This window comes from Pseudocercospora fijiensis (genome assembly GCF_000340215.1).
Source record: "Pseudocercospora fijiensis CIRAD86 unplaced genomic scaffold MYCFIscaffold_1, whole genome shotgun sequence".
NCBI lineage: Eukaryota > Fungi > Ascomycota > Dothideomycetes > Mycosphaerellales > Mycosphaerellaceae > Pseudocercospora > Pseudocercospora fijiensis.
In genome coordinates, this window is record NW_006921532.1 from 3,885,916 (window position 1) to 3,903,141 (window position 17,226).

General features: G+C 47.4%; 3 protein-coding genes across 3 annotated transcripts; 1 reads left to right on the plus strand and 2 right to left on the minus strand.

Moving 5' to 3' along the window:
* Positions 1-1,028: 1,028 nt before the first annotated feature.
* On the minus strand, positions 1,029-5,941 carry MYCFIDRAFT_213113 (uncharacterized protein). Its single transcript, XM_007923053.1, has one exon. The coding sequence runs from the start codon at positions 5,815-5,817 to the stop codon at positions 1,345-1,347; it is 4,473 nt and encodes a 1,490-aa protein (XP_007921244.1). The 5' UTR covers positions 5,818-5,941; the 3' UTR covers positions 1,029-1,344.
* An 823-nt stretch (positions 5,942-6,764) lies between these two features.
* On the minus strand, positions 6,765-6,971 carry MYCFIDRAFT_28970 (uncharacterized protein; the record flags this gene model as incomplete). Its single annotated transcript, XM_007921709.1, has 1 exon — positions 6,765-6,971. A coding segment is annotated over one exon (207 nt), but the record flags the coding sequence as incomplete, so codon positions are not given.
* A 1,666-nt stretch (positions 6,972-8,637) lies between these two features.
* On the plus strand, positions 8,638-9,801 carry MYCFIDRAFT_27427 (uncharacterized protein; the record flags this gene model as incomplete). The annotated part of the gene is made up of 1 exon (XM_007921628.1): positions 8,638-9,801. The coding sequence occupies one exon, from the start codon at positions 8,638-8,640 to the stop codon at positions 9,799-9,801; it is 1,164 nt and encodes a 387-aa protein (XP_007919819.1).
* Between the last annotated feature and the right edge of the window lie 7,425 nt (positions 9,802-17,226).

A 17,226-nucleotide genomic window follows, 5' to 3' on the forward strand; every position in this document is an offset into this window, starting at 1 on the left:
CGACACTTCATGGAAAATCATCGTCAAAGACCTCCCGACAGCAATGAAAACCCCAAATTTATCTCTGATATGATCTCGTTTATGCCATCGCTCTCTTACATTATAGTGCTGACTTTTGGACGGCTATAGGCTTACTAGCCGGAACACGTCTTGATGTGTGCTGGCAAGAAGTATTTCGAGTCTACAGTACTTTGTATGGAATCTAGGTTCAAGTAAGCCATACGACCGATCACTTTGCACTCGATTCAACTTCCTCGTGAGGTCTTGGAGATCTGGAAATATCATCAAATACGTCAAAAGTGCCGTCACGTGCCTTGGTCACGCAAAAGGATGGATCCTTGGCGATCTCCAGTGGCGGCGTTGCGTGCCAGCTTTTCCACCGGGCAGGGCAGGGCAGGGCCAGCAAAGCGGCTGAGACCGCACACGGCACTGCAACGTCACCAACCTTTTAATTAGCCACGAGCAACTCGTCCAGTATACACTCGCACCTGAAACACACCTCGACACTCACTTTCCCCCGCCACAATCCACAACACTTCCCTTCAGCTTCTGCCACATTATCATCAAGGGGAAACCAGCCCTCCACACGCATCGCATCGCCCACTCCGCTGGAAAACGCCACCAGCAACCATGCCTCCAGCAGCAAATCCCGCAGCTTCTGTCAAATCAAGCGGTTCGTCGATCGCCTCGAAGACCTCAATCGTCAAGCCACCGGTCAAGCAACCATGCTGGTGCGGCGATGATTGCCAGTACGTAGAGCCGCCCATATGGCAAAACAAGTGCTTTTATTGTTGAAAACATTCGCTGACCAAGGCCCGACGATCTACGTACAGATGCTGTATCATTCCATGTGTAAGTTGAGCTCCACCACACCCCTGCGTACGGAGGATTCGTATCTCATGATTATGCTACAGACCATCATGTGAGCGCCATCTTCGGCAAAGAGTATACGCAAAGGCATGGAGCACGGGAACGCGACCTACGAAGCTCTTGGATTTGAGAAGCGTTTTGGCAATGGATGTGCAGTATCGGAGCGGAGAAGCGAGTGTTATCATTTCCATCATTACATAGCTGGTTCTACTTCCTAAAGAATATCGATTTCTCGTTGGGAGCGGTGAAGGGGGTATCATGCGCACTTTGTCTCTTTTCTGTACAAAGCAAGTCGGCTCTTGACAAGCTTGAATTTCTCCGTCGAAACAAAGCTGCTCTGTGCGATGTAAACATGCCCGGGGGTATCATTCTGCAACCGCAAAAGAATATACGCAAGGATCATTCCATATCCATCACCCACGCCATCAAATTCTTCACGCCTCCAATGGGGTCAACGGGTCCATATGCATCGTCCTACGATGCTGCTCTGAGCGGCGAACTTCTGGACTTTAGACCCAGTCTGCCATTCCATCGCCTTTGCTCCAGGATAAAGTCATTATTGATTTCCATTAGTTGCTCAATCTGAACTTTGGCGCTCTCAAGAGTGCCTTCGAGTGAGACGCCGTCCTCGATTTCATCGATCGGGCTAGCGCCATTGCCGCCGTTGGTGGTAGGAGAGCGGAAGGGATCGTCGTTCGTCAAATGCGTTGGCGGATACTGAGGTTGTGGCAGATCTGGCGCACCTACTACAGTATTGATGCTTGTTGCCAGCTCGTCCTGCGCGGCTTTAAGGGCAATGCGAAGGTTAGCATTATCGTTTTGAAGCTGTACCAAAGCATCATTCGGCGGCGTCGCGTTGAGCAAAAATCCTCTCGAATGCCCAGGTGTGGGCGAGAACTGCTCGTCTTCCGAGGCATATGCGAGCGGTGCCTCTTGTCGTCCGTCAGCCAAATTGTTGGTCTCCCCGTCGATACCGGTATCAGAATTCAAGAAAATATGTGAAAGTCCCGCAGGCGGTGGAGAGAGTTTGGGATCGTTGAGCTCCGAAAGAGAATCGACATTGTTAGCTTGTCGTCGTAGTAGTTCTGCGTGCAGTGCTGCAATTGCAGCCTCATGTTCACGGGCCTGCTGTTCGGCGGCGGCCTCAGCTTTTCTGGTAGCTGCAGTGTGTCCATCCTGCAGAGCCTCAATCGCAGCCTTGTGGTCGCGTCGCAATACCTCAATGGCTGCCTCGTGCTCCCGGGCCTGTTCCTCGGCCGCAGTGCCAGCTTCCCTGATGGCAGCAGCCTCGACCTCAGCGATATGATTGGCATGAGACAAACTCATCGCTTGTATTCTTTGCGAATGTTCATCTGCTAGCGCGATCATAGCTCGATCATGCCCCTCTCGCATCTTCGCAATTGCGGCAGCCTCGACGTTCGACAGCTGCGATGTGTGTGATTCAGTAAGCTCCTGAATCTTGTGCGAATGATGTTCCGCGAGAGACATCAATGCTTGCTCATGCTCAGCTTTCATTGTCGCGATTGCATCGGGCTCAGAACTGCTGGTAGCTGCAGCCTCGATCTCTGCGACTTTCGCCGCGTGTGCCAGCTCCATTTGCAATATGCTTTGAGCATGGTCGTCCGCGAGACTGGAGAGGGCTTGTTCATGCTCTGCTGAAAGACGAGATACAGTCCTCTGGAGATCGTCTTGTGCCGCTTGCGAACCTCTGGTCGCCTCCTCGATCTTGCGCTTCTGACTGGCTTTGAATTGATTATAGCTGACCTGCAGTTCCCGGTACATGGCCTCATGGCGTTGTGTTTCTTCTTCGAGTTCACGATTGTGTTGCATCGTGATATCGCAAAGCTTTCGCTCCAAGTCGAGCTTCTCAGCAAGCAAGCTGTCATACTTCTGTTGTACTGCAACTGCCGAGAGACCCTCCTCTGTGAAAGCCTGTTGCTTCAGCTGAATAATCTCGATGCGATGCGATTCTTCAGCATGCTTCTGCTTAGCCTGAAGCCTTGCGACTTCCTCTAGATGAGCAGCTTCGATTTCCTGCGCTCTAGCGGCATGAGATTCGGTCAGTTCTCGCGTGAGCTGAACGATTGCAGCTTCATGCTTCTCTTGTCTGTCTTTAGCATCTCGAGTGACTTGATCGAGAGCATTTTGCAGGCCTGATAACTCCCCCTGGACATTCGATAAGGACTCCTCGGCGATGGCTTTCGCGGCTCTGACTTCTGCTAATAGCCCAGACAGTTCATCAATACGATCATCCTTTTCGTGGCTTTGCTGCATCCAGAAGTCATGCCTCGATTGAATTGCCTCTCTCTCTTCCACAACACGCTGATGCACTTCGTGGAGCTGACTGCCTTTCTGGTCCGAGAGCTGACGTGCAGCCTCTTCATCCTGCACCCGGTGCTGAAGATTTTCGAGCTCCGTCTGCAAGCTGTTGACGACGTTGTTGAGCACCGACACCTCTTTCTCTGCCTGCGATTTGGCATCATCGGCTGCCTGTTGGTGTTCGTGGATTTTGTTTTGCAATTCTTCCACCAGCTTGCTCAGCTGAGCCGTTTCCAGCTCCTTACTTGCAATGGCTTCCTCCGCCGTCGTTTTGGACGCTTGAATCTCCTCTTCGAGCCTTGCCGTTGTCTCCTGAAGCTGCCTCATGCTTTCGTCCTTGGCATTCGTCATGTCGTCGAGTTTCAGCAGCAGCTCGATAGCCTCGTTCTGCATCTCTTCAACGATCTCGCCATTGTCCTTGGACTCCCGTTCTTTCTGAGCAAAAGTCTCCTCGCGTGTTCGCTCCATCACCTGAACGTCCATTTGGAGAGCGTCGACCATATTCTGGAGCTGCTCACGCTCCTCTGCATGCTGTTTCTCGGATTCATCTTTGAGTTGCTGGAGTCCACGAATTTTGTTTTGTAGTTGCTCAACAATCTGTTTCCTGTCATTGTCCTCGTGCTGGAGCTTCTCCAGCTGACTCTGCAGATCTTGGATGACTTCATCTGTTTTCTTGCTTGAATGTGCAGTACTTTCCAGTTCGGACACCTGAAGCGCCTTTAGCTCTTCGAGCTCCTTTGTCAAATCATGCATCATCTTCTCCGATTCTTCTTCTCGCTTGGTGTGGGCCTGCAGTTGAAGGTCGTGCTGGCTCTGCAGACGTTCGATCTCTTGCTCTAACGATTTCACAACTGTAGAGGAGTTTTCCAGAGTCGTTTTGCTCCGCTCTTCGGCTTCTGTATCTTTGGCACGAAGCGCCTGAATTTCCTCGTGCAAGCGTTGAATAGTCTGCTCTGCATCGACCGCAGCATTTCTGAGCTCTTCAGTCTGCTGCTCAGTTCTTTCTCGCATATCGTTCAGCTCCATCTCGAGCTGCTGTCGGGTCTCTTGCAATTCCGTTGCAGCCGTCTCCGCCTTCTCATCAGCAGCTTGACTGCGTTGACGCTCTTCTTCCAAGTCCTTGCGTAATTGTTCTGATAGCTTACGGGCTTCCTCCGTCTCCTGGGCCTGGGCTGAGCTGTCTTCGTCAAGCTTGAGCTGGCAACGATCAATCTCCTGCCTTAATTCTTCGACGACTCTGGCAAGTTGATCACGATCCGCCGCCTTTCGCCGTTCCTCCTCCAGCTCTTGCTCGTTCTGTGATGCTTGCGCCTTGCTCTCTCGCAAAGCCTCTTCGACCGCTTCAATCTTGATCTCCACACCCTCCAGTCGCGATGATCGCCGACGATGATTATCCAGCTCTGTCTTCAAGTTTGCTACCTCAGCAGCATGTGAGGACTTGATGTACTCGATAGTTGCCTGATGCGCAGTCTTGAGCTCTCTGATCTCCGCAGAGTGTTCCCTAACCAGACGGATGGTGGCAGATTGCACACTTTCTTTGCCTGTCTTCTCAGGGTCTTGAGCAGAATTATTTTTGGCAGCTTCCTCTAGAACTTGGTTCTGTCGCTCCATTCTCACAATTTCAGCCTTTAGATCCTTGATCTCTGCCGACATGGCATCCCTGGCAACACCTTCACGCAGAAAGTCGTGCATGACTTCCATCTCGCCAAGGTCGCGCTCATGATCGGACAATTGGCTGCCAGGTACAGAGGCCGGACGGGTGACATCGAGCGACTGCGCGCGCGAGTGTAGAAGCTTGCGCGGCTTCCGCTCGATCTCGGCGTCAGAGACTGAGTGCGGACGGAGGGAAGAGGTTGACGATTTGAGGGAGCGTATCTCCAGCTTGCGAGGCGACGAAGCCTGCAAGCCTGGCTCGGGTGCTTCATTGTCGAAATCCGCATGCTCGTCTCCATCGATCTCGATGGGCTCCTCCGGAATGGTGTCGCGTGTGACAGGTCTTGACGTGCTGACGGCGCTACTGCTGACGGCGCTCCGGGGGCTCGATGGAGTAGCAGAGGCCTTTGCTGCTGCTGGCGCGGGTGCGGACGCGGGTGGTGGTGCTGTTTTGGCAGCTGCCGACTTCAGGGCAGTAGGGGCGGTGTTGATGCGCGGCTTGAGGGGAGCAGAGACGGTCGAACTGGTGCGCGATGCCACGCTCGAGGGCCGCTTGGCAGCAGCGCTCGCTGTCGTCGTTGTCGCACCCCCTAACGTCGTTCTTCTCGTTGTGCTTTCAGGCTTGGCTGCTCGTGCCGTCACGGATGGGGCTTTGGTAGGAGTGCGCGTGCCAGCCACGCGCTTGTTCTCGTCGCCTTTTGTCGTGCCTTTCGCGCTTGCTGCTTCGGTCGCCGTCGATGTCGCCTTTCGCGTTGTCGCAGTGGTGGGGCGAGTGGCCACCTTCCCGGTCGTACCAGTGCCGATGCCATTGGCTCGTGAGCTCAGTGTGCTGGTTCGGCTGGTCGTTGGCGATGTCGTCGATGTCGATGTTGATGTTCTCGCCATTACACCAGGTCTTGATGTAGTCGCTGCCTTCTTCGCGTCCTCGGTCTTCGATGCGCCGGTGGAGGACGGCTTGGTGGCCTTCTTGTCCATGTCGCCGTCTGGATCTGTTCTCGATCCTCTGTCTGTCGCAAAAGCATATGCACTGGCATCAATGCCTTGCCATCTGCGGAGGTATCCTCATCTTATTACTCCATATCTCTGCTGTGTTTACATGGTGAAGTGGACATGCGCATGCGTCGAATCGCGCCTGTCTGCGCGTATGCACAGCTTAGGAGATGAGAGAAGGAAGCATCGCCTGCGTTTCTACCCCGGCTTCTGGCTGCACAATGACGATCAACTTGCCTATTTCTACCTAGGTACTTATGGTTCCCTCTGTTCTACCATTACACGAAGCAAGCCATGATCAGTGTGAGATATGTAATTGGGGTCTGGCTTCACCAGTCCTGCTGAAGCGAAGCATCAATCATCGTTGTATGCTATACAAGAACACGAGTTACGAGTATACATAAACACACGTCAGTCGCTAAGTACCAGATGACTAATCACGGCTCGAGCCGTGCTAGCGCCAAATACCCTTGCCCGTTGCTGAGGCTTCAAGTTCCTTGCTCTCTGCCATCATTATTATTCACGACGCGGGCGACTTCTAGTAGTACTAAGTACCTCCCTGAGCTTGCGAAGGTTAGGTGATTATACGACGTATGACGATTCTTGGCGCGATCTGATTGGTAGAAATCAAAACGCTGGACACCTTAGGCTCCAACTTTCAACCACACCTCTTTTAGTTCACGGCACCTGACCTTCGCTATGATTGGTAGAAATCAAAAACCCGGGTGTGCCTGGATGCCTGACTTTCCAACATTCACATTGCACCCACGAGCGGCCGCGTCGTGATTCTTGGATTGCTTGCACGGCAATCCACAGCACATTTTCTCAGTACGCATCGAACTTGTATCGTCGGTCAATGATGACAAAAAGAACAAACACACTGAGATCAGATTTCGCTTTTGACATCTGTCCAGGTCAATCCCTAGTTCTCTTCAGTGCGGGAATCGGAAGTCAAGGCGCTTGTTTCCACGATGTTTTGTGGTGGAAAGATAATCCTCCTTCTGCTCGTGAGGCACAGCATTCCCGATTCTGTCTCTCCTGGCATTCACGCTCACATGAAACAGTTTTGTGGCAACAAACAGCGCTATGTTGTATGCGACCAACGCCAGAATTATCTTGTTGCCATGTCGTTGGTCCGGTCCGGTTTACCTACAATCATGTCAGCTAAAGATCGTTTATAGGAGATTTCGAACTACAACTCACATTGTTACCAATGACGTTTGAGACTTGCACGAGCGTGTTTTATATTGCCGAAGCAACTGTCCTCGTCCGAACTGTACCAGCGTTCCTGGAGGTCACGGCCACAAGGAACCCATATAAAGACGGCATTGCATAGAGGGGAAGCCCCCAATGAAAAAGTGAGCAACTCTGAAAGATATGTGGCAATGGTTGCTACAACTCACAGGCAGCCCAAGGACTTCTGCTGGCTGGCTGGCAAACCCTCAGGTGCGATGCGGGATGGCAGACACCACCATTGACTGATCGTTGCAGACAGTGCCATTTCACGTTGGGCATTCTCAGCAAGGTGCCTGGTTCAGATAATGCTCTTGCTAGAGAACAATCGGAGTGCACACCCAAACACTTACTGGTCAATAGGTCCGTCTGGAATGTACCAAATTCCTGAGACTTGAAGGGTCAAGTAACTGGTAATTGGAATGCTGGGAGCCGTCCACGATGCTCCTATAAGGATAGAGGCCACATACGATAATCCTTCAGACACGCCCAAGACATCGGCAAGTCAAGAACGTGACGTCTGTGCCCTTATGGTGTCACCATTCGAATCGATTCGCAAGAATCGCGCTCACAACTTCCATGTCGCCCTTGCTTGGATCGTCGCGGAGGATGCGATTCACCATGATTTTCTCCTCTTCTTGTGTCACTACCCACAGGAGTTGCCAAGGGCTTGTTAGAAGCATGAGAATTGAATATTAAAGTAAGCACAGCGTAGAGCCGCGAAGGCCATTACAGACGCCTAGAAGCACTTTAAGCGTGCCCAAGCTCTGGCTAGAAACGTGACAAGAGGTTGCTGCGTCGGCATGACATGCAACGAGCGACGAAAACGTCTTCGAAAGGCAAGGATAACACGTTAACGGTGGATCTGTTCGGGGTAGGAATGTCTATTGCTGACATTGCCGGCTCCACACCACGAGTGAAATTGAGTAGCCATTATTAGCTACCGTCGGATGTCAGACATGCGCGAGACGGGGAGCTGCCCTCGATGTTACATAGCGGCAAAAGTCTGGTGAGCGTTTGGTGAGACGTCCGACCGGATATTGTGAATGGATGTTGCAAACCTGCCAATGAAGACGAGGGTATGGTGAATGGCGTGCGTTTGCCACACTTTGAGCAATACTTTAGCATCAGCAGAAATCCTTACAGCTAACCCACAGTGCCGACGAGCCGTCGATATCGTTTAGACGATCCGGTCTTGGAAGTCAGAGTTCGGCACGCGCCTTCCATGTTGCTTTGATAGTTTCTTCAATCATTCGTCGTCGAGGTTATGACAGCTGCCCTGCCCCGCTTTGCGACGCGGCAATGGTCTTGAGCTCTTTCAGTTCACTTCGGCCTCCGTAGCTTCTCTTTGGTCAGTTCTCCCTATAGGCGAGCGGCCGTGACAAGGAAAAGAGCTTCTGGGCAAGACCTCACTGATTATCTTTCTAATCCGATGCCGGAATGGCGAATCTTGATTATATGTAAGGTCAATTGCGCCATTTTAGATTCAGTTTTAACTGACCAGCCATTGCGTCTAATATTTCTCTGCTCCTGCAGCTGTTTCCTTCTGAGCTGCTATAACATATTTTCGAAATGGCACCAGCGCTACTTGAGAGCCCCATCGGCGTATCGGATCGATCAGTCGATCGTGAGGTGGAAAATCTGTACCAGAAAGATAAGGAGCAGAGCGCTCAATACAAGGAAGCTTTTGCCCAAGGAGCGAAGTCCACGAAGTACGAGATCGAGCTTAATGGAGATGGAGAGCATGCTCCGGCAGCTTACCCACATTACTTACCATATTGGGACGATACCAAATTACCACCATATGAACCATTTGAGGCAGTCGAGCCGGGCCTCAACGCAGACCCATCATTCCCAAATCTCCTCGCCAATGCCATCGTCAAAGACTTGACTGCGAACATCGGCGCCGAGGTGGACGGGGTCCAGATCAGTAAGCTCACCAACGCCGGGAAGGACGAACTCGCTCGCTTCGTCGCGGAGAAGAAAGTCGTTGCGTTCAGGAATCAGGATTTTGCAGACCTTCCGATTCAAGAAGCCCTCGACATCGCGGAATACTTTGGTCCCTCACATATTCATCCAACTTCGGGAGCACCTAAGGGCTTTCCGACAGTGCACCTTGTGCATCGCAGTGCAAGCGACACTACAGCTCAACAGTACTTCGAGGAGCGCACCAACAGCATCACGTGGCACTCGGATGTCACGTACGAGATACAGCCACCAAGCACAACATTCCTCTATCTCCTTGACGGCCCAACAGCCGGTGGCGATACCCTATTCTGCAACATGGCGGCTGCCTATCGTAGACTGTCTCCAGAATTCCAGAAGCGTCTGCACGGTCTGAAGGCTGTACACTCAGGTCACGAGCAGGCTCAAGCTGCTCTGGCAAGAGGATCTATCGTGCGCCGTGATCCAGTGAGCAATGTTCATCCGCTCGTCCGTACACATCCTGTCACCGGGGAGAAGGCCCTCTTCGTCAACCCCCAGTTCACCCGAAGGATCGTCGGGTTCAAGAAGGAAGAGTCCGATTTCCTGTTGAAGTTCTTATACGACCATATTGCCTACTCCGCTGACATGCAAGCGCGTTTGAAGTGGGAGAAGGGAACGGTGGTCGTCTGGGATAACAGGGTGACCGCCCACACTGCTTTGCTTGACTGGGAAGATGGACAGCGAAGGCATCTGGCGCGATTGACTCCTCGTGCAGAGAGGCCATTCGAGACGCCGTTCGAGAGCAACTAGACCGTCAGAAACCACGAATGTTATGTATTTTCCACCCAATTTCCGTAGTTGGGATCTGAATCCGTTGAATGAATTTGAATCCAGAGCCATGCCAGCTGTATTTTCGCATTGCATGGCAGATTGAGATTTGATTGATGTTGGTTTTCATGTCATATGTGTCGAGGTCCTGCCTCCATCTCAGGCTATTTTCGCTTTGTGCTCGTGACTTCCTTTATGTTCCACGTGCACCGGATCTCGGGTCTTCTTAATATAGTATAGTATAGAAGGAAGAGCGAGCCTTAGCGAAGCGCCTAAAGATAAACTGCACTAATCGGGCGATTCCTTGCTTACAACACCTCCTTAGAGATATTAGATAGGCTTATAACTTAACAACTATCGCAGCTGCCGCTAGACTTATATAGAGGGGGTTCTGTATTATAGATATACGTAGAATTTGGCCTACTTCAAAATTTTAGTACTATAAAAATAAAGGCTATAGTCTATTCTAACTATACGGACATTCTTAGCTTCGCGTTTATTCTATAAATACCTATATCGCGATAGACAACAAACCCCTTCTAGAATATACTACCTATACGAGGAGCCTTAGAAAGCACTCCCCTAACACCTCTAAGTGTCGCCTTGTCCGGCATCTGCTACTATTTACTTGTTCTCGCCGCCTATCGGTACCTACTCCTAAAACAGCCTAAATCGCTAAATCGTCTATACCTTAATACCTATACCTATACCTAGTATACAGTATACTAAAACTTGTTAGACACCTTCTAAATATACTAGCGATCCTGTTTAGCCTTAAGCGCTACTTATTATTGCAGTATTCTAGTATTAGGTATCTCCGAGTCGTATCTAGTACTTTATATAGCGATAGCGATAGCGAGACTCGAGCCCGAGACCTACTATTCTACGGCTCCGCGATTGTTGCCGCTTCGTATAGTCGCGTACGCTACTATTTGCTAGGTTCCGACTGTCTACTAATAGAGCGACACTACTTCTACTAATAGAGCGATACTACTTCTACTAATAGAGCGATACTACTTCTACTAGCAGAGCGACACTACTTCTACTAGTAGAGCGATACTGCTTCTACTAATAGAGCGATACTACTTCTACTAGTAGAGCGATAGGCGTCTGCAATGCCGAACGATCTCTCTAACCTCTTAAAGCGTGATCGTAATAAGGCGAAGAAGGGCAAATTCGATATCGGCGACGATGCTAGTAATTAGCGTAAGAAGGAAGGCGACTAATGCTTCGTCCGCCTACCTAGTCGTCTAGCGATTAATCGTATAGAGCCTTAACAGACTGTCGAGCGTAAGCTAGAAATGCCTACTAATCTAGACGAGGCTAATAAGGCTAGCTAGATAGCCTACTTTAAGGAGCGCTATATTAACACAAACGAGTATAGCCTCGAGGAAATATAGCTACTTATATAGGATGCTAGTAGCAATTAATAGGCGATACTATTCTATCGTCGCATTGTCGAGTATAGTCTATAGCGTATATTAAAGCTAATATATCCCTATCGCGAGCTATTACTAGAACCGACTAAGATGTAGCTCGACTGCGTCTATACTATTATTTTCGGGAGATAGGATATATTGCTTTTAGCTCGTACTAGCGCTAGCAAAACAATTATCTTCTAGGCCTATACTATACTTACTAGTTTTATTATATTGCAGATCGTGCTACTTATACGCATCGCCGATAAGTAGAGCGAGGATATAGTAGCCGCTATCCGCTAGTTAGATAAGGAAGAATAGGATCTAATTAAGGTCTGTGTCCTTACTACCTAAACAAAGGAGAAGGATCTATCTATATTTACTAATATTAAAGAAGGCCGATACTAGCATATTATCTGCAGTCCCGAGCAAGCGATAAGTACTAAGTTCTAGGAGGTCCTACGTGCTATTACCGACCGCCTTAGCCTATAGATATAGGATAAAGCGTATATGCATCTTAAGTAGAAGGACTTCCGCGTAGATTATAGAGTCCTTTACCTCCTTCGCTAGCTTATAATATAGGATACGACTATTCTCGCATGCTCTATAACATTAACTAAGAAAACTAAGAAGTATCTACTTTAGCATAGCCTCCGTATATAAGGCGATAGCGCATTCGAGACCTAGGTTATCTAGAGCACTATCGATCGCCTAGATACTAAGTATATCCTATAAACGATGCCTTAGGGCTAGATAACAGGTTTCGACTACCTATACTTCGTACTTAGGTATATAGTAGACGCCGATAGCTTAGCGGTACTATAGAATATCTAGAAGACTATTATCTTTATCGATAGTCGTAAGTAGATCGATAAGGCTCGAGTTACGATATACTAGTAGCTTGTACTCTTAACTAGTAATATTAATAAGGACTCGCCGGCTAAGCAGCATTCTCGGAAGTATACCTAGGATAGAGAACTAGTAGTACCTAGTAGCTATAGGACTATCTGTATGCTCGGCGTTGTCTCTTTCTATACTACGTACATCGCCGACATTAATAAGGATAAGCAGTATAAGGAATTTAAGAAGCCTAAGTCTTAAATCCGTATCCTGTTCGGCACTCTAGCGACTTCTACTAGGGTAAACGTGCCAGATATCGGCTTAGTTATCTAGATTAAGCTTCCGGTTGCTAAGGATATCGACGATCTAATACAGAAGTTTAGTCGTACGGCTCGTATTCCTAGTGTCGAGGCATTAGCAGTTATGTTCGTACTATATTAGTTAAATAATATAGAGAAGCGTATACTATACGGTTCTAACTACCGCTCGATAGTTCTACGAGACCCGATAGTAGCTAGCGCTAGTGCTAGTGCTAGTACTAGGCTGCACTAAGCATAGGATTATATTCTAGTACGACTATCTAATCTGCGGTATACTACTGTTCCTAGTAAGGAATTCGACGTCGATAAGTCTATCTTCGATACGTATAGCTAGGATATAGGCGAGGAAGATAAGGATACTATCGTTACCGATCTGCTAGCAGTTGCTATACCGCCTCGCCCTGTTCGAACTACTAGCTACCCCTTTTATAGTGCTGTCGTAATAGCAATCGCCGAGAACGCGACTAAGAAGTCCTAGTCTACTAAAGAGATAGGCTAGCGTAACAATATACTAGACATCTAGTTATAGTTATAGAATACGCGCTACTACCCGAACCTAGAATATCGCCGCTGCTTTCGTAATATAATCTTAGAGATATATAGCGAATACGAGTATACGTACAGCATTAACAAGGTCGTAGTAGGCACTGCCGATTGCTATAGTATATATAATCTAGACCTACTAGATCGACTAGTCTAGGAGAGCTATACTGCTCTAGTAGTTCTAAAGCTACTAATAGCTCCTAGTATTAGATTAACCTAGTACTATACTCTCCTATTCCTCGAGAGCTTCGTATCTAATATCGTAGAACAGATCTTTCTAGACTAGTACGATAATCGCCTCTTCGGGGTTATCCTATCGACCTTTTTAGTACCCGAGCCTATTCTATAGGATCTGTATAATATCTTTAGTGCTAAGTACGGCCGGACCGAGAATGCATTTCGAAACTATGCCTCTAGTAAGGACTACGATACCCTAATTAAAGAGGCGGACATCTAGGAGCGGACTATAGAGTTCTATACCTAGTATTAAGCGGAGGCTAATAACCTTCGAGAGATCTAGATAGAAGAAGACCTCCTACTAGAGCTAAATCGCATTATCTTTAGCGTGTTTGCTAAGTATAATATATTCGTTAGAAACAGAGATGCCGAGAAGAAGAAGAAGGCCGAAGAAGCTGCTACTACTACTACTACTACTACCGCTATAACTCGGATAAGCCAACCTATCGCTAATCGGCCTACTAACTAACAATAGCGCCGTAAGCAGCTATAGAAGAATATATAGAACTCTACCCGCTCTGCTATCGAGGCTCGTAAGAGGATAGTAGTAAGGAATACTAGAGGCATATAGGATCTAGATTACGAGGAAACTGCGCGTCGCTAGGCAGTAGGAGTTAGCTAAGTAGCAGGAGGCAGCTAAGTAGGGGATAGTAATAGTAGATCAAGCCGTCGGTTAGGCCGTAGCCGTACACTATCGGCTCGAGAGAGAGAGCGTAGGCGTAAGGCTAGCTAGTAGGAAGGTAACGATATAGAAGACTTGCTAATGTTTGGTATATAATATTCTGCGAGAGCATGCCTAGTTAAGCTGCTTCTACGAGAGCTAGCGCTAGAATTAGTAGTAAAATAGCGCTAGAATTAGTACTAGAATTAGTACTAGAATTAGCACTAGAATTAGCACTAGAATTAGCGGTGAATTGGCACTAGAATTAGTATTTAATAAGGCTTCTATTATGTCCTTATAAGCTCGCTAAGTCCTTGTCCTATCCCCGGAAAAGTAAGCCGTAACACTACGCTCGATCGCGTTGCTTCTACGAGTATAGGCCTAGTTAAGTTGCTTCTACAAGAGCAGGCCTAGTTAAGTTGCTTCTATAAGAGTAGGCCTAGTTAAGCTGCTCCTACGAGAGCCGGCGTATAATATAGGATGCCTAGTTAAGCTACTCCTACGAGAGCTAGCGTATAATGCCTAGTTAAGTTGCTTCTGCGAGAGCTAGCGTATAGTACCTAGTTAAGTTGCTTCTGCGAGAGCTAGTTAAGTTGCTTCTACGAGTACTAGTTAAGTTGCTTCTGCGAGTACTAGCGTATAGTGCCTAGTTTAGCTGCTTCTACGAGAGCTAGCGCTAGAATTAGCACTAGAGATAGCGCTAGAGATAGTATTTAATAAGGTCCTTCCTTACTACCCTTCTATTATATCCTTATAAGCTCGCTAAGCAGGCTCTTCTATCGTGTCCTTATAAGCTCGCTAGGCAGGCTATCTATTGTGTTCTTTGCGACGAGGGTTTATAGATAGTCGTAGGTATCGATAGTATATAAGAGCTAGGCGAGAAGCGTAAATTCGAGGAAGCGATAAGGATGCCGAGTCCCGCTAAGACCCCGGATTTAGTATAGTAGAGCGCTTAATTAGTAGGATTAAACGTTATAGCTACTTCCTTCCGCGCATTTACAATACCGACTTTACGACTTTTACGACTTTTATAATAGCATATTACTAATATAGCGAGATACGCCGATTGCGCGCATTTCTAGCAAATAGCGCTAACAAAAGTGTCTAATACGATAACGACGGCCGCCTTAGGCACTAAGAACCGCCTCCGAAACCCGAGAAGTTACTAATACTAGCGAGAAGTTACTAGCGAGAAGTTACTAATACTAGCGAGAAGTTACTAGCAAGAAGTTACTAGCGAGAAGTTACTAGCGAGACTAGCGAGACTAGCGAGACTAGCACTATACTTATTGCACCGTAGCTATTAGCACTATAATATATATAGTAAGGATAGATATATAGGGCGATAATATATATCGAGCGTAAGCACTCTTCGAGAAGCTACGACAGCTCTCTTACGTTAACGCCCTCTATTGCTTAGACTCTCCCTAGAACGATTATTCCGATAACTAGTTACTATACAAGGCAGAGAAAACGAACAGTAGCGTCCGGGGATCTAATTAACTAGTAGTACTAAGCGGCTATAGAAGCATATACTCCGAAGCATACTAGTATTATATATAGCCTATATACTACGCGCAATGCGTAACAATTAACGTATTCTATTACTAACTACAGTACGCATAGCCGAAGACAAGGTATATAGGACGGGACTTATTAAGCGAAATAATAATAGCTTATTCGCTAAAGCGACACTTATTAGTACCTAGACAACAATAGAGTGTAACCGCGCCCTTAGTATTAAAGACACCGTAGAAAAGGGTTATCGAGCGCGTTGCAGTCGTATAGCAATATTAATGCGCTTACTAGAAGAGGAGGCGCACTATAGTCGGATAACAGTCTTAATACGCTTTCGATCGGTTCGGTTCGGTACGTACTATAGTCGAATAGTAGTCTTAATACGCAAAGGGCTGTAGTTGTATAGCAGTGCTACAGTCGTATAGTAGTAAAGACTAGGACTAAGCGCCTTCGGGCTTAAGTATACTAGAGGCCCTTACGTAATAAGGTTATTATAACTAACAGTCCTAACGAAGGCGTTACGCCGACTTAACTAGATACGCGTATATTATCCTATAAAGAATCCGAACGTAGGAAGCCTATAGCCGCTACTTAAGGTATACCTTACTAAAGAGTTTTTACCGAGTTAGGCCTATAGCAATGCTACGAACCTATTAACCTACTTAGTAGAAGAGTCGCTATCGAGCCGCTACTTAAGGTATACCTTACTAAAGAGTTTTTACCGAGTTAGACCGTTAGCCGTATTATAGGTATACCTTACTAAAGAGTTTTTACCTCCGCTAATCTATCTAAGACCTCTACAGTTTGCACTAAGACTGCGATGTTCTAATAAAAACTATACTCTTTCGGTTAAATGCGTAGTCGACGCCCGCTAAAGCTATAGAAAACAACCTACTCGCTAGGAGAGTCGCCTTCGTAACGTCTTGCGTCGACAAAGCCTATCGGAGACTAAAAGGACTAAATAAACTACCTACCGAGGAACCTTAACTAACTTAAGCGGTTCTATCGGTAGCAAGCCGTAGGACTAGTTAGGAGATAGTATTAATCGCTATAGAGCTACCTATATACGATAAAGAGGTATCGACACTATTGCTATTAAGAGCCGACAGCTAGTATGTTACTAGGGGTATTAGTGTATTAGTATGTATATAGAAGAAGAAGAAGTTAAGGTTAGAAAGCGGATATCTATATACGCCTCGTAGATAAGGTTTGCCTCTACTAATAGGATTGCGCCATTTACGCTATAATAGCAAGGCAACAATAACGGCTATATATTATCGCACTTTTAACGCAATAGCCGCCGACTGCTACTAGTTAAATGCCTAAGGCTAGAATTGCTAGTAGTTCTCGAAATTACCGGAGGCCTTCTTTAGCATTAGGCGCTCTAAATTCATATAGGAACTAAGTCTAAAGCGAAGCTAATAGTAGGGACCTCTACTCTAACTAAGACTCCGACTGCCGCTAGTTAGTAACGCTAGTTATTAAGCTATTATCGTATGCCTAGCCTAGCTAGCTATTAAGCTATTATCGTACGCCTAGCCTAGCTAGCTATTAAGCTATTATCGTACGCCTAGCCTAGCTAGCTATTAAGCTATTATCGTACGCCTAGCCTAGCCGGCTATTAAGCTATTATCGTACGCCTAGCCTAGCCGGCTATTAAGCTATTATCGTACGCCTAGCCTAGCCTAGCCTAGCTAGCTATAGTAAGGAAGGCCTAAATAGTAGATATAGTAGGTTAGATTACTATAAACGAATACAAAAGCTAGATTCATTTAATCCTTAATCGCTATAACCGCTACTATTACCTATTACTATTATAAGAGCCTTTAGGGACTACTAGTTAGATCTACTATATCTAGGTCTAGGTTAG